Source organism: Saccoglossus kowalevskii, chromosome 21 (genome assembly GCF_978046115.1).
Source record: "Saccoglossus kowalevskii chromosome 21, keSacKowa6.1, whole genome shotgun sequence".
Classification (NCBI taxonomy): domain Eukaryota; kingdom Metazoa; phylum Hemichordata; class Enteropneusta; family Harrimaniidae; genus Saccoglossus; species Saccoglossus kowalevskii.
The window spans coordinates 13,035,547-13,058,927 of NC_140661.1; the positions used below are offsets into that span (position 1 = coordinate 13,035,547).

Sequence of the window (23,381 nt, forward strand, 5' to 3'; positions counted from 1 at the left end):
GTATTTGCTACATTAGAAGCGCACCTAAACCAAAATTTGAATTGTTTGTATACTGTAGTGTTAGAGTATCAATTATTTTTGCCAGACAGACCTTGACATGTAGTTAAGAGCATGCGCTTCTAATGTAACAAATACAGTACATCTAAGTATGAGTGAGTGGTCATGTTCACTGGATTTATAAATTAGAAACTGCAACATTTATGTGCATCACAGCCATAGAGTGCCATGTAAAAATCAAAATGTTATTGGCCCAAATGACACTAATGCTGTGACACTGATTTAAATGCATCAGCAATTTTACAAATGTGGGCTTCATAGTGTGACAATTTCCAGGGTTACATCTTTCCACCACTGTGAATATTACATATGCAAGTAAGACAGCACAATGTTTTTTTTAAGTTAAAGATAATCATTTATTATATACATGTTTCACTGCAAGTTTGGTACATACCACATAAAATATTTGTAAATAAACATCCCTGTCTCATCAATTTAGTAATTGTGTCATTGGTATTTTTCGACCCAAAGAAAGCTTCAAAAGGGCTCCCACATATTGTGAACAATCGTATTGGACAGACATCAAGAAATGTGTGCAGAGTTGCATGAACCTAATTGCACATTGCACAAGAGTTGTTACAAGAGTGAGGTTGACTTGATTGCATTAACAAACAAGTCATGCACAGCACAGTCCATGTGAATTACCAACTTGTATGCTGTGTATCAGCACTTAGATATGCATATGTATAGAAATTAATTGCTGCAGGCTGGCATATCCAAATTATATATACATTTGTAAAACAAGCAGTCTATCGGTTGATACAGCTCTGCTGTATTGTGAAATGTACCAGCTTAACACATTTGAAATATAGCTGCAAGCAGCGATCAACTAGTTTCGAACCTATGGCAGCATTGGTACAGGGCTGTAATACACCAAATTTAGTTCAAGGGGTCTTGAAAAAAACTATATCACACCACCCTCTTCTCCCCCTCCAAATATAAGTCCCTTTAAAAACTTTAAAACATTCGATTGGGACCCTTACTCATCACACCAATTTTGGTTCAAATCGGTCACATGGCCTTGGAGTTAAATGAATTCATACCCCCCCCCAAAAAAAAAAACTGCTATTAGGACACCCGCAGGGGTACTCTTTGTCATCACACCAAATTTGATCCAAATCGGTCAAGGGGTTTTGGAGTAAAATGCAAATATATAAAAATCACACCCCCCCTCCCCTCAAAATTTACCCTCTCAGAAAAGTAACACCATTATAACATTCACTAGGAGACTCTTTGTCACAACACCAAAATTGGTCAAGGAGTCTTGGAGTAAAACGCAAATATATAAAAATCACACCCCCCTCCCCTCAAAATTGACCCTCTCAGAAAAGTAACACCATTATAACATTCACTAGGAGACTCTTTGTCACAACACCAAAATTGGTCAAGGAGTCTTGGAGTAAAAGGCAAATATATAAAAACCACCCTCCGCCCCCTCAAAAATGCCCCTCTCAGAAAAGTAACATCATTATAACATTCACTGAGGGACTCTTTGTCATCACACCAAATTTGGTCCAAATCGGTCAAGGTGTCTAGAAGTAAGATGCAAATATATAATGTCTAATCCTTAAATTTGGTACAAATACGTTCAGACAATTCAAACTAAGTAACAAAAACCATATGAGAATTAGCTGGTTAATTCCCAAAACTGATAAACTGATAAGCTCCGAGGATTTTAATGGAAATACCATGAACAGTTTTTTTTAAATAAAGGATATCCTGGTAGATCAAAGCAAAAACATATCTCCTCTCACAGGATAGTGACATAAGTTTTTCCTTCTGATTATCTAAGCAATAGACCCCTTTCATAAATCTAGCATAGTTCCTCTCTAAATACACAGGAAACCTCATCCTTGAACTCTACAAAATATAAAAATACTAATTATTTCACAACCAAGGGAGTTTATTAGCTTTCAAAAGGACCGTCTGCACTGTACACTCTATGGTAAAAACACACTGCTAAGCATTCATTACCTACTGGCCTCACTCTGAGTTAAGGTCAACGGTTAATGAGTGAGGGCGCTTGATTTATGAAAGGGGTCTATGTGCCATGAATTTATTGCTGTGAATCCTGTGCATCCAGGATATCAAATGGTCTAGCCCTAATCTAAATTGCAGTTGAGAGCAAGCATACAAATTGATATATATATATATAGGACTTCAAGACACACAGATTCAAAACTTAGGTGAAATATATTGTCAAAGTAAGGTGTATCACTGAAAACTGAGGGGGATTATGAACACTAAGGCACAGCGCTTAATTGATGTGTGTGATAAAATGTATCATACAAACACACATTTTTTTTCATGAACTAGAAATCATTGTCAAAGAGTATTGGACATCCAGTTGAAAACAGTATTGTTTTATCAATGTATTGCATGCCATTGTTTGAGCTCCCAATCAGTATATACATTGACAATATATAGAGTATCACTACATGCTAACAATAAGTGAGTTGCCATATTAAGGATAAATTAGTCTTTGGTCACTTTATTGAATATACGTAACAGTACTCCATCAACACATCCAACAAAGTGATCAACTTTCAGAATTTATCCTTATTTTTACAGCATGAAACCCTGCTCTAACAAAATGTCTCACTATTGTTTTGAATATGCATGTCTTGAAGCACCCATATATACATATATATTAATTTGTATGCTTTCAACTGGAAGCAAACACATGAGCAAATAACATTTCCCCTCAGTTTCCAGTGAAAATTTGAGGTACATAACTATAAAGATTCTCCTCTTTCTACACTTGCAAAATAAGAGAAATTACATTATCAACATATTGATCCTCCAAATAAAAATCAGAAATCAAAAACTTGCGATTGGAGTATCTTGTATATTTTGAAGATATCTTCTCCGCTAAAGATGGTGTCCATCCTGTGACAACTGAAGGAGAAGGTGCATTACAGATGTTATTTTCAGCTTCAAAATACTGTAATAACACATCACATATTACCTGTGCTTTGTGATCATCAAAATCACTTTCATCAGCATCTGACTGTACATCAGATTCTGCTCCTGATGGCTGCTAACAGCCATCAGTTTCAGCTGGCTGCTAACAGCCCGCAACAATAGGATCTGATGTACAGCCTGATGATAATGAAACTGAGAATCACAGATGGTACAGTCACACAATAGCTTGCAATTGTCACAGCACTGATGTTTAATGATATAGTCCTTGGGAAATTCCTGACCAAAATGTGAGGCTAGTGACACTCTACGACATTCATCTGTTGTACAGTATTTCCTCATTTCCTCAGTCATGCCTTTCACATTGTGTGCTATGTCAGATGCGTTGTAGTACAAAATAGCCTCAGATTCTTCCCCATCTCTCCCACATCTGCCAACTTCCTGAATGTATGCTAATGAACAAATGAGAATTGTATTTAACATTTAAGTAGCTTCACTACAAGTTACAAAAATAGTGCAATATGGTACTGGACTGTATTTGCTGTATTACTAGAGCATATGCATAGGTAAATGACATGGTAATATATCTCTATACAGTACAGGAAAAGTTTAGTTTATTGTACACTTCTATTGAAGATGCACTTCTCATATTGAGCAAATGCGTATTTTCATGAGTTCTCTTGGGTGACTGACATCAATTGTTATATCCATTCTATGATGTAACCTGTGGCATTTCATCATAAAATAACTTTCCTAGCCATCATCGTCATCCAATAACTACACTCATGACAGGATTACAGGATTATTGGGACTTCAGATTCTCTTGAACCAACCAATTGCTTGTGGTCATTAAATAATCAAAACAAATAAAACATTCAAAATGTTGGCAACACTTACAAGCAGTATAATAATAAGATCATGCACACAATAAAGGAACTTGGTTTTACACATTGTATGTCAAATATGTACAATGCGCTCTGAAAATTCATGAATTTTGTGCGTAACATTGCATTACTACATTTAGACTGAACTACATGCATTTTAACATACTTTCCATTGTTCTTGGTACACCAGCATGGATAATTCGCCTGACTTGTTTTGGATCTGCACCCATCCCATATGCCTCAGTTGCAAATAACAATCTGATACCACAATTCATGGTTTGCATGCCATCGATCACCTCTTTCTTCATCTGCTTAATGATAAAAGTATGATATATAAATTGTCAATATGCAAGTTGATATGAAATAGCCAAATGGCTCAAGTTAATTGTTGTGGCAAAGGTAATGTAACAGAATATCATATGATAGTTAAATGACAGAGGTGCATTTATAGTAAAAAAAATGCACAAATTATTAATATACAGAACAGTATACAACAAATTTTGATGGCTTATCTGTTCTTGTGTTGGAGATAAACATCTAATATAGCAAATACAGTTAAAGGGGCACAGTCGCTATATCTTTTATACAAATTTGGCTTAAGTGTAAAGTGAACTGCATTCACCAATTTGATAAAGAACACACACTTATCACGTTATCTTTCAGTGTGTCATTTGATGAGGCAACAGCCACATTGTTTACCTAAATGTTATAGACAAAGCTGCTTATAAACCCGGAACAAATGATTTATATATATAACAATTAACAAATAAATATTCACTTTATTTTTTTATTGGTAAAACCATCAGAGGACCAATTTGTTTTTTACTATACAACAACAAAAATAACATACCATACCATACAGAATATGGAAAACAATCGTTAAACAGTAGAAGTCATATCCAAGTTAGTATTTATAGTTAACAAAATAACTTAAATTTACCTTGTTAGTGCATGAGGCATGGAATTGAGCCACCAGACCAGATATATCATCTATATCACTGTCAAAAGTTGGCATTAAGGACAATTCGTGAGCAAATCCACACCATTTAAGTGATGAGTAAACAATTGTTCGTGGAAAACATTCCTGTTTACTGCGCAATTCATCAATAAGTGGTTTGAAGATCTCCTTAAAAGACTCTTCAATTCTGTTGTTTGGAAGTCTTTTTGTCACATGGAACATTATGTTTGGTCTATCTATGCTGGCAGCGATAATAACAGGATTGGTAAGCAGAAGATGTGATGATATTTCTTGCTGTGTTCTTTTCGTACCGGTGGCCATAGGTCTTTCAGATTTCGATATTCCGGACGGAAATCACTTCCCCATTGTACTACACAGTGTGCTTCGTCAACAACAATATGAGATACCTTGTGTTGCCAAATGTCGCCACGAAATACGGCGAAGAGTTTCTTGGTCATTATGTGTTCTGGGTGAGACAGTATATACAAATACTCACAACTAATGAAACTGGACAAACTACAGTCAAACTCCGGATTTAACCGCACTGACCTTGCGCCGAGTCTACGAGACTGTTCTTCTATAATAGCATTCAATGGCGAGATCAAGATCACTGTCCTGGGACTGTGTGAAGCTGACATGTAGGGAAGGCACTCAAAAATCAGTGATTTTCCATAACCGGTAGGCAACAAGCCTATACAATCACTATCAGTGGATGCCTTCAAACAATCAACTTGCTTTGGTCTTAAATATGTGTAACATGAATGACTGTTTGCGTTTACATGTGCTAAAGCAATCTTTGTTTTCATAACAAACTCCATGTCCATGGAAGCCGCCATGTTGAATTGTCTCAGTGACGAATCAGATGTTCCGTACGTAACTACCAATAACCGCCTTGGATGTAATACCCCGTACCTGACCCTTTTCTAAAACCGCCCTCAGCGTTGAAATGGGGCAGGGAACCAGACTAGGACATACACTATACATTCGGAAATTACTATTGACTGTGTCCGAGGAACCCTGGGTGTCTTGATGTATTTTGATGAGTTCATTCAGTCTCAGATGTCGAATAACACTTGGAAAAGTTGTCCCTTGAAATACAAATAATAATAATGATAAAATATTTACTTTCACCTTTCCCCACAAATTAAATATTCGTAGCTGTACATGGTGCAAAACCACTGTATTTTATACAGGTCAATATTTCAATAAAATAAAATACTCTGTGTATATGTACATTTTCACTTAATACTACATGTATTTGTAGAGAAAACGACAAAAGCAGTAACTTTTCAAGTTGAAATTTTTCATTGACGATTATTTTCAAACCTTTCTGTCAAACATGGACGGTTCACAGTGCGATCGGTAATGATTATGTTGCTCCATTCCAACTTGTAGGTACGTACCTAAAACCGACCCCCATGCTGTTTGCATATCAACTGTCAACTGGATTCATTCGCAAATCACACAGAGGCTAAAATAACACCGACTATCGCTTGTATACACAGGCTTTAATTGACATATGACACAAATCATTAATTAGGAAAGCATAACAGGGAATGCGACCCAGAAAATACAACCAGTCGTCTAATTGAGTTTAAATATTAACAAATACAGAAACCCGTAGTGCATGGTTATCCGTTAATGAAGGTCAGTGAGTTAATTACAAACAATTCAAATCAACGTCACTACATTTCTCTGTGATTTAATTTGCTGTCAGATCTCACATTTAATTAAGGAAGGCAAGTCGTGTTATATGGGAAACCAATGTAGCAATACGACAGCTGAATATTGTTTCATCACTGAACGAAATTTAAAAAAACAGTTGTTGGAATTCTATATCTCCGACCTTAACTTCATTCAGTTGAAAGTAAGTTTGCACGGAATGGCGGGTAACTGAAGAAAGTTATGTTTATATTGGTGATACCGTAGGGAAACTGTATGTATTGCATGGTTGACTGTGTGGGTATAGGAATCCAATAGTTGTCGACACCAAAATCACATCTGTGCAAAGAGTAATCATAAATGCCACAATAACATCCACACGCGTTTCATCACAGAGATTGAATATAATTATTAGTGGCCTTTGAGAATTAAGAGCTGTTCTTTTTTTTCACATACTTGAAAAACAAAGAAAGCCTTTTTAATATTGTCGAAATTACAAGCCAATTCATGTGAAAGTAATGACTTCAAGTCAATCAATACAAAAGTATTGACCACTTTCCCGGAAGTAGCAAAGCTGAGGTGCAAACATATTCCTGCTTTGTCATGGCAGAAAATACAAACAAGTCAGTTTGCTGATATTCGATAGAAGGGAATTCGAATTTAATTTTTGTTATTAAGTCAATTGGTACACCCAGAAACACAATATCACGCGTGCAAGTTTACGTTACACCCCAAAACGATATGCGCGCGCATGCGAAACGTCATATCTTTGAATTCCGGGAAAGTGGTCTATTGACGAGTATTCTTTTGTTCTCATTGGCGCACCTGAACACGGTAACAAGGCACCATAGTCTTGAAAAAAAAATGCAGTTTGTGATTCAGAGTGATTTATAATCAGATAGCACTTACTGACGTAAGCTGCATATAATTGTGTTATCCCACGTGGTTGTCATCATGGAGAAGACAGGTCACACCAGATTCGTTGTTACTGGGAATACTGATGTAATGATATGTATAACAAATTACAAAAAGAATGACAATATCTTAGCATTGTCTAAATGAATCCAATATTCAAATCTACAATGCTGTGTTAATAGGAATAAATGATGTAATGATATGTTTAACAAATTACAAAAAGAATGACAATATCTTAGCATTGTCTAGATAAATCTAATATTCAAATCTACAATGCTGTGATGATAGGAATAAATGATGTAATGATATGTTTAACAAATTACAAGAAGAATGACAATATCTTAGCATTGTCTAAATGAATCCAATATTTAAATCTACAATGCTGTGTTGATCGGAATAAATGATGTAATGATATGTATAACAAATTACAAAAAGAATAATAATATTTTAGCATTGTCTAAATGAATCCAATATTCAAATCTACAATGCTGTGATGATAGGAATAAATGATGTAATGATATGTTTAACAAATTACAAGAATAATGACAATATCTTAGCATTGTCTAGATAAATCTAATATTCAAATCCACAATGCTGTGATGATAGGAATAAATGATGTAATGATATGTTTAACAAATTACAAGAATAATAACAATATCTTAGCATTGTCTAGATAAATCCAATATTCAAATCTACAATGCTGTGTTGATCGGAATACATGATGTAATGATATGTTTAACAAATTACAAGAATAATGACAATATCTTAGCATTGTCTAGATAAATTCAATATTCAAATCTACAATGCTGTTTTGATAGGAATAAATAATGTAATGATATGTTTAACAAATTACAAAAAGAATGACAATATCTTAGCATTGTCTAGATAAATCTAATATTCAAATCTACAATGCTGTGATGATAGGAATAAATGATGTAATGATATGTTTAACAAATTACAAGAAGAATGACAATATCTTAGCATTGTCTAGATAAATCCAATATTCAAATCTACAATGCTGTGTTGATAGTAATAAATGATGTAATGATATGTTTAACAAATTACAAGAACAATGACAATATCTTAGCATTGTCTAGATAAATCCAATATTCAAATCTACAATGCTGTGTTTATAGGAATAAATTATGTAATGATATGTTTAACAAATTACAAGAAGAATGACAATATCTTAGCATTGTCTAGATAAATCCAATATTCAAATCTACAATGCTGTGTTGATAGTAATAAATGATGTAATGATATGTTTAACAAATTACAAGAACAATGACAATATCTTAGCATTGTCTAGATAAGTCCAATATTCAAATCTACAATGCTGTGTTTATAGGAATAAATTATGTAATGATATGTTTAACAAATTACAAGAATAATGACAATATCTTAGCATTGTCTAGATAAATCCAATATTCAAATCTACAATGCTGTGTTTATAGGAATAAATTATGTAATGATATGTTTAACAAATTACAAAAGGAATGACAATATCTTAGCATTGTCTAAATGAATCCAATATTCAAATCTGCAATGCGTGTTGATCGGAATAAATGATGTAATCATATGTTTAACAAATTACAAGAAGAATGACAATATCTTAGCATTGTCTAAATGAATCCAATATTCAAATCTACAATGCTGTGTTGATCGGAATAAATGATGTAATGATATGTATAACAAATTACAAAAAGAATGATAATATTTTAGCATTGTCTAAATGAATCCAATATTCAAATCTACAATGCTGTGATGATAGGAACAAATGATGTAATGATATGTTTAACAAATTACAAGAATAATAACAATATCTTAGCATTGTCTAGATAAATCCAATATTCAAATCTACAATGCTGTTTTGATAGGAATAAATGATGTAATGATATGTTTAACAAATTACAAGAATAATAACAATATCTTAGCATTGTCTAGATAAATCCAATATTCAAATCTACAATGCTGTGTTGATAGGAATAAATGATGTAATGATATGTTTAACAAATTACAAGAATAATGAAAATATCTTAGCATTGTCTAGATAAATCCAATATTCAAATCTACAATGCTGTGTTGATAGGAATAAATGATGTAATGATATGTTTAACAAATTACAAGAACAATGACAATATCTTAGCATTGTCTAGATAAATCCAATATTCAAATCTACAATGCTGTGTTGATCGGAATAAATGATGTAATCATATGTTTAACAAATTACAAGAATAATGACAATATCTTAGCATTGTCTAGATAAATCCAATATTCAAATCTACAATGCTGTGTTTATAGGAATAAATGATGTAATCATATGTTTAACAAATTACAAGAATAATGAAAATATCTTAGCATTGTTTAGATAAATCCAATATTCAAATCTACAATGCTGTGTTGATCGGAATAAATGATGTAATCATATGTTTAACAAATTACAAGAATAATGACAATATCTTAGCATTGTCTAGATAAATCCAATATTCAAATCTACAATGCTGTGTTTATAGGAATAAATGATGTAATGATATGTTTAACAAATTACAAGAATAATGACAATATCTTAGCATTGTCTAAATGAATCCAATATTCAAATCTGCAATGCGTGTTGATCGGAATAAATGATGTAATCATATGTTTAACAAATTACAAGAAGAATGACAATATCTTAGCATTGTCTAAATGAATCCAATATTCAAATCTACAATGCTGTGTTGATCGGAATAAATGATGTAATGATATGTATAACAAATTACAAAAAGAATGATAATATTTTAGCATTGTCTAAATGAATCCAATATTCAAATCTACAATGCTGTGATGATAGGAACAAATGATGTAATGATATGTTTAACAAATTACAAGAATAATAACAATATCTTAGCATTGTCTAGATAAATCCAATATTCAAATCTACAATGCTGTTTTGATAGGAATAAATGATGTAATGATATGTTTAACAAATTACAAGAATAATAACAATATCTTAGCATTGTCTAGATAAATCCAATATTCAAATCTACAATGCTGTGTTGATAGGAATAAATGATGTAATGATATGTTTAACAAATTACAAGAATAATGAAAATATCTTAGCATTGTCTAGGTAAATCCAATATTCAAATCTACAATGCTGTGTTGATCGGAATAAATGATGTAATCATATGTTTAACAAATTACAAGAATAATGACAATATCTTAGCATTGTCTAGATAAATCTAATATTCAAATCTACAATGCTGTGTTTATAGGAATAAATGATGTAATGATATGTTTAACAAATTACAAGAATAATGACAATATCTTAGCATTGTTTAGATAAATCCAATATTTAAATCTACAATGCTGTGTTGATCGGAATAAATGATGTAATCATATGTTTAACAAATTACAAGAATAATGACAATATCTTAGCATTGTCTAGATAAATCCAATATTCAAATCTACAATGCTGTGTTTATAGGAATAAATGATGTAATGATATGTTTAACAAATTACAAGAATAATGACAATATCTTAGCATTGTTTAGATAAATCCAATATTCAAATCTACAATGCTGTGTTGATCGGAATAAATGATGTAATCATATGTTTAACAAATTACAAGAATAATGACAATATCTTAGCATTGTCTAGATAAATCCAATATTCAAATCTACAATGCTGTGTTTATAGGAATAAATGATGTAATGATATGTTTAACAAATTACAAGAATAATGACAATATCTTAGCATTGTTTAGATAAATCCAATATTCAAATCTACAATGCTGTTTTGATAGGAATAAATAATGTAATGATATGTTTAACAAATTACAAGAATAATGACAATATCTTAGCATTGTCTAGATAAATCCAATATTCAAATCTACAATGCTGTGTTGATAGGAATAAATGATGTAATGATATGTTTAACAAATTACAAGAACAATGACAATATCTTAGCATTGTCTAGATAAATCCAATATTCAAATCTACAATGCTGTGTTGATCGGAATAAATGATGTAATCATATGTTTAACAAATTACAAGAATAATGACAATATCTTAGCATTGTCTAGATAAATCCAATATTCAAATCTACAATGCTGTGTTTATAGGAATAAATGATGTAATGATATGTTTAACAAATTACAAGAATAATGACAATATTTTAGCATTGTTTAGATAAATCCAATATTCAAATCTACAATGCTGTTTTGATAGGAATAAATAATGTAATGATATGTTTAACAAATTACAAGAATAATGACAATATCTTAGCATTGTCTAGATAAATCCAATATTCAAATCTACAATGCTGTGTTGATCGGAATAAATGATGTAATGATATGTTTAACAAATTACAAGAATAATGACAATATCTTAGCATTGTCTAGATAAATCCAATATTCAAATCTACAATGCTGTGTTTATAGGAATAAATGATGTAATGATATGTATAACAAATTACAAGAATAATGACAATATCTTAGCATTGTCTAGATAAATCCAATATTCAAATCTACAATGCTGTTTTGATAGGAATAAATGATGTAATGATATGTTTAACAAATTACAAGAATAATGACAATATCTTAGCATTGTCTAGATAAATCCAATATTCAAATCTACAATGCTGTGTTTATAGGAATAAATGATGTAATGATATGTATAACAAATTACAAGAATAATGACAATATCTTAGCATTGTCTAGATAAATCCAATATTCAAATCTACAATGCTGTTTTGATAGGAATAAATGATGTAATGATATGTTTAACAAATTACAAGAATAATGACAATATCTTAGCATTGTCTAGATAAATCCAATATTCAAATCTACAGTGCTGTGTTGATCGGAATACATGGCGTTAGGATACGTCTAACAATACGCCACTGCATGTACATCACAACTCAATTTCCTTTATTTTAAAAACAACGTTTTGCAAAAGATGCCATGAATATACTCAAACTAAGTATTATTGCACCAGAAAACCAGAACACGGTGGATTTAAATCGTCAATGGGGCACTGTCAGTTTGAATAAGACCTGGGTGGATATACTGATTATAACTCGGCAATATGGATCATTTAAATTTACGCCAAATTTACAGTACGAGTTTTAGAAACAGAGGTTATATTGAAACGAAATTTTAAATCGCAAATATTTGTGATTAAAATTCATGCCATAGTGACAATGACAGTGACAGTGTTTTAGAAACAGTTGATATATTCGATTTAATATTTAATATTTTCTTAAAAACAAACTCGTCCTGCTACTCCGGCCTATATTTAAATAATGACAATGTATTGGCATGTATTGGTATTGGAAATATAAATTAACTTTTAAGTTCATTTATTTTCGTGACAGTTTACAACTTTTAAATGAGTATTTTCGCCTAAGCAATGTATACTATCAATCTGATTAAACTCCGATACAGGAGTATACTCAATTTTCTAAATGTTATTTATTTAATTGCCATTTTTTTTATTTATTCCTATTTTTTAATCTTTATATATTTATTATTATTGGTAGTTGTATTTTCTGCTCTTTCAGTTTTGTTTAATATTATATCTCGTTCATAACTAACATATTTAAAAAACCCAAATAATACTAATTAGTTAAACAAAATAAGAAAAATAAAATATGGCAATAAAAAAAAAGATTGCAATCAGATTGGTCCACTATATATAGTTATAACACGCGCATGCGTAGTATGTTTGTAGTGAAATATGCATATTGCATACCGATACATGCAGAATAGCCCAGTAATAAATAAAAATGAAGCCGATACTTACATTGGATTGCAATCACATTGGTCCACTCTATTTAGTAGGCCAGGAGCATGCGCAGTACGTTTGTAACGAAATATGCGTACTATATACTTATGCATGCAAAATAACCGAGCAAAAGAAATATTAGACACAATTTTCAAACGTCACGTTCACGACGACTTCCGATATTGTTCATTAACGACATTAGAGAAGAATTACGCAGTTATGTCGGGTATGAATATCGACTTAGTATTATTAAATGTCCAGATAAAATTGTACGAGTACAGTTACAGACTGCTCAATAAGTACATATGGGAACCATAAACGCCGTCATCATAATCACACCCGCGGCCTTAAGCAAGTTTGTGTCAATTGCTGTTCCACGATGTTGTGCACTGTTTTTGATTCATTGTAAATTCAATTAATTCAAATGGTAAGTCAAAAATAGATGAATAGAGCGTCGCAGTCGGTGACCGTAGTCCAATATCAACAAATTGAATGTAATGAGTATCGTAAATTGTACAATGGCATAGTCAGCGAAAGTATCCCGTCCTGCAAACTTTCTAAAGATTGTTGTTTTTTGTGAATTGTGGCTTTATTTTCAGTTGTATATATAATTCCTCCAGAATAGGACGTAGAACCATTCGTAAGATAAATTGTACTATATCAAATGTAAATATCATGCATATATCCATTCGTCATCTCGGTGTGTGATTTGTGTGACATTAGACTACTCCTGTGATCAGAAGTGCATGCCGGGAGTGCATGATTTAATTTTACTATTCATGAGCTGTTATTTCTACTACATCATATCCTTTGAGCGCCAAAGTAAACTGTTCTCCTCACTGATATTGTTTTGTCATCAAGATCTGTAAGCAACTTAAACTATAATTAATTGACCCCAAAATATCTAATTTAAAAAAATATAACTAAAAAGTCAAATTTTTCTTCCAAGATTTTTATAAAAAATCGAAAAATAAAACGTAAAAAAAGTGACGAAACTACCATAACTCGCAAGGAAAGAGACACAAAACGACAACAATAGTCACAAATATAGCTATAGATCAGCAGTACCATGATCCATGAAATCTAAGAATAGCAATATTTATACAACACCAGTATCTCTGTTTTGGGTCTGCTTTGTAAGTTCAATCAAGTAAATAAACGCGTTTTCCCAATTATTTCAAGAAAAGCAACCGGCATCAATAAATGAACGCATGGCCAGTCACAGTGTATGCCAGGATTACCCCCACTCAATGGCCACGTTAATTCGCTGCATTGACGCTGTTCTGGAAACATTCCGAGTGATCGCACAAAACATCGATACAGTATTTACAATATATGTATCCCGTATTAGCATGATCCACCGTGCAAATGGATAAATACAATACCAGTATAGTGACATGAAATGTGACCACAAGTTTAAAGGGCGGTAGTTGTCGTGCCGCGTCCTGTTCGATATGGGACTCATAGCGACGTATACAACGCGTGTAAAATACATTGTTTATTTACATGAACATCGAACACGCGCTGCGCGACGACCACCGCGCTTTAAAAACAATAGTGACAGGCTGTTATAACGATGGATGTGGGGATTCCCCGAAAAAAAAAATCAACAGAAAAACAAACTATTAACTGAACATTGATAGTTGTTGGCATATTCGCAGTATTTTTAAATTTATGAATTGCTCTGGTATGTGTATTTTCGCATTTTCAGCAAATTAATTTCATCGGTAGCATTACAAATACATGTGATCGCGAGAGGGCGCTACAACAAACTAAATTAGTAGAGAAAAAAAGCAGGTCCATCCTTAGAACTACCGGACGAGGGCGCTATTACCGCTAGGTATTTGAAGTGAGCAAGCACGGCATTATTTGTGTAGGTGATATTCTCAATGGATTACCAATGGATCTGTGTGTGACTGGTTTAGACTAGCATATTACGTCACTGAATTATTTTTCGTTTCACCATTTGTATGCCATGACTTTTATAGTAATAGACAGTCTATTTACTAGTTTGAGCCCCAATCTTCCAATCTGCCACTGTGGGCCGTTGTGTCAACACAGGTGGCGCTATTCTTTGCGGCGATCTGCGTGTCAATGCACTGTGGGCAACATAGGTTGGATGGACACCGTCCAAAAACTTAGATTTGAGCTAGATATTTATATCCAGGACAATGTTTGTTTAAAAATCTATTAAATGTGTAAAAAATATTTTCTAAATTTACATACCCCCCCCCCATTGGATAATTATTATTGGCAATTTGTTGTCACCTAAAACACCTCCTGAGTTTTTGAAAGGTCAATTACCTAGATGATTAAAGCAGGAGGGTCATCACCTGCGCACGCGCGGGAATTGAGTCCCAAGCGACGATAACAACACATGCTAAAAATGCAAAGGCTCATGGGTAGACACTTGTTTGTAAACAATGACACACTATAGCCATCTAGTGCATGCGCAGGTGACGACTCTCCCGTTTTAAATAAAGGAAACAAAACAATGTTGTGTTTCTAAAACTCATTTGTGATTGGATATATTGATATATATATATATATATATTGGGTGTGTTCAGTCTTGGAGTATACGAGAAAGTCCTGGAAAAATGAAAAATGCACAATCGGCATTTCACTGTATGCCTACTTTAAAATGCTGGTTTCAATTCTCAGTAATGCATATCCATCATGTACTATCTATGTGTATAGACTCCTACAGAAATTACTTGACTGTATTACAAACACTTACCGTTCTATTTCCAGTCTATCAGTGTGTCAAAGCAATACTGGCGAGAGTTCAGCCTAGAACATGTTTTTTGGTCATTTGGTTTTCAAGAACCAACCCCCATAGATGACTTTTTATTTTTATTCTGAAATTATTAGATTTATGCTTTTATAACTTTATATTATATTTTAATGTGCTATGAAATATGTTATTTTTTGGCCTTAATTGTGCACATCATGTCTATAGTGTATTATGTTTTAACAAAATTACTTAATAATCGATAAATGAGAAAAACATCAGTTATAACAGTGATTTTGACATAAATATGGGTTAATCTGACCCATATTTAGGTATTCTGATACAAAGTGTATTTTTACGAGTGTAAGTATACTTTCACTGGTATTATTCAAATACATTTTTTTTACCCCAGTGTTATAGTTTTTACATTCTCAGTGGAAACAAAACAGCAAACATTTGTGTATAATAAAACAAAATACAAGGAAATAATCAAAGAAAGCTTAGAAAGAACTCCCGTGTGCTGAGAGTATTGAAGACACATTAAAAAATAATTAAAAATTACTTGTACATGAGATATTGATGAAAAAGCTGAAAACTAATTATGTAAACTAATATGAACAGAACAGAACAAAAAAATATGAATTATTATGCTAATTAGAGAATTAATATTAATCAAAATTAATCAGGCCTGTCTATTGTCCTAGAGCATTTATGTACCAAAATTTCATTCAAATGTGATCATCAGTAATTGAGATATCAATGTTAATTAAGTATGTTAATTAGCATAAATATTTACCAAAAACTAATTGGGTTTCTGCATAGTTCTCTTTAAAAGTTTTATTAAAATCCAATTTGTGGTTTTTTATATATCAGTGGAACATTATACAAATTAGGTAATTAATATCCAATTAAAACTAATCAGGTGTCGACATAATCCTAGAAGATCTATGTAGCAAGTCTCATTGAAATATGATGATTACTACTTGATATATCAAAAGCTGAAAACTAATTAATTATGCAAATTAGGTAATTAATATGTACTCATATTACCCTAAAAACTATCAGGTCTGTGCAGTGTCCTATAACATCTATGTACCAAACTTCATTGAAATGTGATTACTACTTGAAATCTCAAAAGCTGAAAATTAATTAATTTTGCAAATCAGGTAATTAATATGTACTCATATCACCCTAAAAACTATCTGGTCTGTGCAGTGTCCCAAGACATCTATGTACCAAGTGTCATTGAAATATGATGATTACTACTTGAAATATCAAAAGCTGAAAATTAATTAATTATGCAAATTAGCTAATTAATATATACTGATATTACCCTAAAAACTATCAGGTTTGTGCAGTGTCCTATGACATCTATGTACCAAGTTTTATTGAAATGTGATGACTAGTACTTGAGATATCAGTGGAAAAGCCGAAAATTGATTAATCATTACGCAAATTAGGTAATTAATATTTCACAAATATTTTTACCCAAAACTAATCAAATATTTGCATCAGTTTGGAGCATCTGTGTGCCAAGTTTCATCAAAATCCAATGAGTGTTTTTTTAGATATCAGTAGAACAGTCATGGAACAGCTAAAAATCAGTTAATTATCATGCAAATTAGGTAATTAATATGCATGGATTTTTACCAAAACCTAATCAAATCTGCGCATTGACCCAGAGAATCTATGCACCAAGTTTCATCAAAAAGTGATGTATGGTTCTTGAGATATCAGTGGAACAGACACACACACACCGCCGCCCACCCGCCCGCCCGCGCGCGCGCGCGCGCACACACACACACACAGACAGACACACACACACAGACACAGATTTTTACGATTATCATACAAAATGTCGAAAAAAAAATGGTTTATTAAATCCCCCTCCAGGCTTTTTATACAATTTTTCCCATATTCTAGAAAGAAACGAGTTTACAAAACAGAAGTTGCACATTTGTATTACATACATTTGAACTACTTGTATTACATACTTGTGAATTACTTGTATTACATACTTGTGAAATACTTGCATCACCTACTTGTGAAATACTTGTATTACATACTCGTGAAATACTTGTATTACATACTCGTGAAATACTTGTATTACATACTTGTGAAATACTTGTATTACATACTTGTGAAATACTTGTATTACCTACTCGTGAAATACTTGTATTACATACTCGTGAAATACTTGTATTACATACTCGTGAAATACTTGTATTACCTACTTGTGAAATACTTGTAATACATACTTGTAAAATACTTGTATTACCTACTTGTGAAATACTTGTAATACATACTTGTGAAATACTTGTATTACCTACTTGTGAAATACTTGTATTACAAACTTGTGAAATACTTTTATTACCTACTTGTGAAATACTTGTATTACCTACTTGTGAAATACTTGTATTACATACTTGTGAAATACTTGTATTAAATACTTGTGAAATACTTGTATTACATACTTGTGACATACTTGTGAAATACTTGTATTACATACTTGTGAAATACTTGTATTACCTACTTGTGAAATACTTGCATTACCTATTTGTGAAATACTTGCATTACCTATTTGTGAAATACTCGTATTACAAACTTGTGAAATACTTTTATTACATACTTGTGAAATACTTGTATTACCTACTTGTGAAATACTTGTATTACATACTTGTGAAACCTTTGTATTACATACTTGAGAAATGCTTGCATTACATACTTGTGAAATACTTGTATTACATACTTGTGAATTACTTGTATTACCTACTTGTGAAATACTTGTATTACATAGCAAAAACATAAAATTTACATATTTTATATTTTTAGCTATTTTTTGGAGTAATATTTCACATACTTTTAAAGTTGAAATACAAATTTAAGAACAAATGCACAATGGAACATTTATGTGACACTTTATTATATTACACACATCTACATATTAGCACATGCAGACATTGAACTCTGTCCTGATTGGCTGCAATCAGTTCAGATCATTAAATGCTATCATGCATGAAATGAAATGAGTTTTTCAAGACAACTTTCATCACAACTTCGATCATTTTTCTTGTTTTTTGTTAATGCAAGGATAATATCTTGCTTTTCAATCAATCCATTTCTTTACATTTTAATGCTGATTTCAATAGACCATATATAAATTATGAATTCAAAATCTGTATATTATTAGATAAATATAGAAAATTGGTTACCACTAAAAAAAATCAGCGAAAATAAGATATTTGTGGAAGATGTTTCTTTCTTACTATTTAGTACAATGTTACCACAGGTGACTGGTGGAATTTATGAACTTGAAATATAATAAACTTAATGAATAATGCCCAAAATTTAAAAACATAGTTACAAAATTAGGCTTAGCAGCAAAAATATTTAGTTTATTATATTATTCCCTTTGGTGGAAAGACTATGAAGTGTATAAATTTATTTAATTAAAATATTGTTTCATCAACCATGTGTAAACTTTTCAAATTATTATCAACATTTCTAGTTTTGTTTGCATTTATATAAGAATATTAATGATGTAATTTGCATATTCACTTTGTGAAATTGTCAATTTTTACCATACACTGTTCATGCTTCCACAAAGTGACATTGTCTGTGCATATCAACCCTTTTTACTCCCATTGTCAATTTTGTCACTTTCATCTTCTTTCTATACATATTAATTAGATAATTTGCATATCATCAACCCTTTCACTACAATTGTCAACTTTTAGCAACTTCCAGAAAAAAGTTCTATCTATGCATATTAATTAAGTGATGTGATGTGACCCCAAAAAATTATATGTTATAATTTTGTAATTTGCATATCATCAACTTTTATCACATTCTGCATAGAAGTTCTATGTTCTGTTCGTGCATACTAATTAGGCCATTTGCATATCAGCCTTTCACGACCATTATCAACTTTTCTTGATGTTCATACATTTCTTGATGTTTTTTTACAGTTTACTGACTGTACCAATTGAGTGATTTAGTGTCAAATAAGGGGGGAATAGGTAGGAAGGCAGGCACGACAAAGTTTCACATTTGATAGAAAATTCCTCTCTCCACAACTGATGGAAACACTTTGCTGGTACATTACATGATAACATTTCAAGATGTGAAAACATGGATGTAAACTTCTCCTCATAGCATAACACCCCAAATCAGTGGACCAAACTTTGGCTACAGCTTGGTTCAGAAACCAATTTGTCACATGTTTCAAGGAATGCTTTGAAATTGGTTGATTTTTACTACTTATATTGATGATAAAAATAACAAAAACAAGCCATGCGTGACACAGTCCCCGTTAGTTATCAAATTTAAGATATATAGTTTTGTTTATAGTAATATAGCTGGAACATAAACATGTCAGAAATATGATTACGATGATTGTTTAATATTAAAATGATTGACATTTGTATCTGATCGTCAAACGAGTATTGAGAGATATTGCTCTGGAACAGCATTAATTAAAACAAAATCAGCCATTTTGAATACATGTATAATGAATATATAAAATTTGAACATAATCAGTCAAAGCATGTCAGAGATATGGCACTAGAGCTGCATTCATTAATACAAAATGGCCACCAGTCGACCATTTTAAAACCGATCTGAAAAATAAAATGACGTGCATTCGGCCATCTTGAATCAGATCGTGAAATAAATTGACGTGCGTATGTATAATATCATGTATGACGTATGTGTGAAGTTTGATTGTGATTGGTTCAGGCATTTCTAAGATAACTGCGTTCGAACAGGGACTAATTAAGCTACAGCAAAACCAAGACTATCAGCTGTATCCTTTCTGTCAATTGGTAACAAAAACAAATATTTCTACCTCTACTGTATTTTCACTGCAAACCTATCTTGAGACTGTAAAAATTACCAAAATATATATGTTTCATTTAAACATAATACTGAATTTTTAAAAAATGGAAAAACATTGGCTCGAACATTTGGCAGAAACTAATAACACTGTAAAACCTTATAATGAATTTGCTCTATTTGAAGTACATGTATTTATGCAAATAGATAAGTTAAGTTACTTAAAATCCCACAAAACACAATTTTTTAACAAACCTCTATCAGAGATGCACTTGAAATAGAAGAAATACAGTACCAATAGTTTTCGAACAACGAACATTTAGTAATAAATAATCTGATTATCTGGAAGATTAATTAATAAATAAATGTGATTTTTGAATAAGCAAATCAATAATTCAATATTCATTAAAAATAACATTTACACAAAAACAAACTTTGCTCTGGTAGTAACGCATGTAGTTACACGATAAAAACAAATTATACTTAGAAGATTCAGCACACAATAAATAAAAAAATATTTGCTTTAAGTGTGCTTTAGGAAATGAACTTCTACACACAAATACTGTGTATAGAATTCATGATGAAGCCCAACACCCACCCCAACCTTGTCTTAGCTCACCAATATAATTTGTAATGAACCTCAATTAACAAAAAATGAAACCACAAAATTAAGTATTTAGCAAAAATATTAAGTTGATTATATGGCAGAAAAGCTTGTTTGTGGTTTCAAACCTCACATCAGATTTTTTCAGATTGGGGTCAATTTTCATTATCAAGATTTGAAAGCACCACACACAGCGGCTTTGGTGATGAAGTTTTTCAACGTGTATTCGTCTAACTTGGCAAACGCGTCTGTCTGTGTTACGGCAGTCATGTGATTCATCGCAAACTGGAAACAGAACTCTTCTAAATCCTACAGGGGGAAAATACAATATATTATCTTGTCAATTACAACATCTCTATACATGGTAAGTTTAAATAGACAACAGTCCATATAGGGGGATGTTACAGTAAACAAAATGACCTGTATATACTATACACTTTTTTTCTGCCAGAAATTTGAACAATTTGAAAATTTGGATGTTCGCGACATCGAAATTTAATCTTTTACTACTTAACAACTTGACGATTTAAATGTCACACATAGAAAATGTCACACATAGAAAATGTCACATATATGGTAAACATTACACATAGTAAATGTCACACCTAGAAAATGTCACACATAGTAAATGTCACATATATGGTAAACATTACACATAGTAAATGTCACACCTAGAAAATGTCACACATAGTAAATGTCACACATAGTAAATGTCACACATAGAAAATGTCACACATAGTAAATGTCACACATAGAAATTGTCACACATAGTAAACATTACACATAGTAAATGTCACACATAGAAAATGTCACACATAGAAAATGTCACACATAGAAAACGTCACACATAGAAAACGTCACACAGAAAATGTCACACATAGAAAATGTCACATATATGGTAAAAATCACATATAGTAAATGTCACACATAGAAAATGTCACATATATGGTAAAAATCACACATAGTAAATGTCACATATATGGTAAAAATCACACATAGAAAATGTCACATATATGGTAAAAATCACACATAGTAAATGTCACACATATGGTAAAAATCACACATAGTAAATGTCACATATATGGTAAAAATCACACATAGAAAATGTCACATATATGGTAAAAATCACACATAGAAAATGTCATACATAGAAAATGTCACATATATGGTAAAAATCACACATAGTAAATGTCACACAGAAAATGTCACACATAGAAAATGTCACACATAGTAAATGTCACACATAGAAAATGTCACACATAGTAAATGTCACACATAGAAAATGTCACACATAGTAAACGTTACACATAGTAAATGTCACACATAGAAAATGTCACATATATGGTAAACATTACACATAGTAAATGTCACACATAGTAAATGTCACACATAGAAAATGTCACACATAGAAAATGTCACACATAGTAAATGTCACACATAGAAAATGTCACACATAGTAAATGTCACACATAGTAAATGTCACACATAGAAAATGTCACACATAGTAAACGTTACACATAGTAAATGTCACACATAGAAAATGTCACATATATGGTAAAAATCACACATAGTAAATGTCACATATATGGTAAAAATCACACATAGTAAATGTCACATATATGGTAAAAATCACACATAGAAAATGTCACATATATGGTAAAAATCACACATAGTAAATGTCACACATAGAAAATGTCACATATATGGTAAAAATCACACATAGTAAATGTCACATATATGGTAAAAATCACACATAGAAAATGTCACATATGTGGTAAAAATCACACATAGTAAATGTCATACATAGAAAATGTCACATATATGGTAAAAATCACACATAGTAAATGTCACATATATGGTAAACATCACACATAGTAAAAGTCACACATAGTAAATGTCACACATAGTAAATGTCACACATAGAAAATGTCACATATATGGTAAAAATCACACATAGTAAATGTCATACATAGAAAATGTCACATATATGATAAACATCACACATAGTAAACATTACACATAGTAAACGACACACATAGTAAACATCACA

General features: G+C 31.7%; 1 protein-coding gene and 1 pseudogene across 1 annotated transcript in view; both read right to left on the reverse strand.

The window, feature by feature from the left end:
* Positions 1-389: 389 nt before the first annotated feature.
* LOC146729640 (uncharacterized) lies at positions 390-5,735 on the reverse strand (annotated as a pseudogene).
* An 11,993-nt stretch (positions 5,736-17,728) lies between these two features.
* LOC100378073 (RCC1 and BTB domain-containing protein 1-like) overlaps positions 17,729-23,381 on the reverse strand; it is a 33,718-nt gene continuing 28,065 nt past the window's right edge. The window contains exon 14 of the mRNA XM_085494795.1: positions 17,729-21,640. Coding sequence (XP_085350921.1) covers positions 21,500-21,640 — 141 coding nt within the window. The 3' untranslated portion in view covers positions 17,729-21,499. The remainder of the gene's footprint in view (positions 21,641-23,381) is intronic.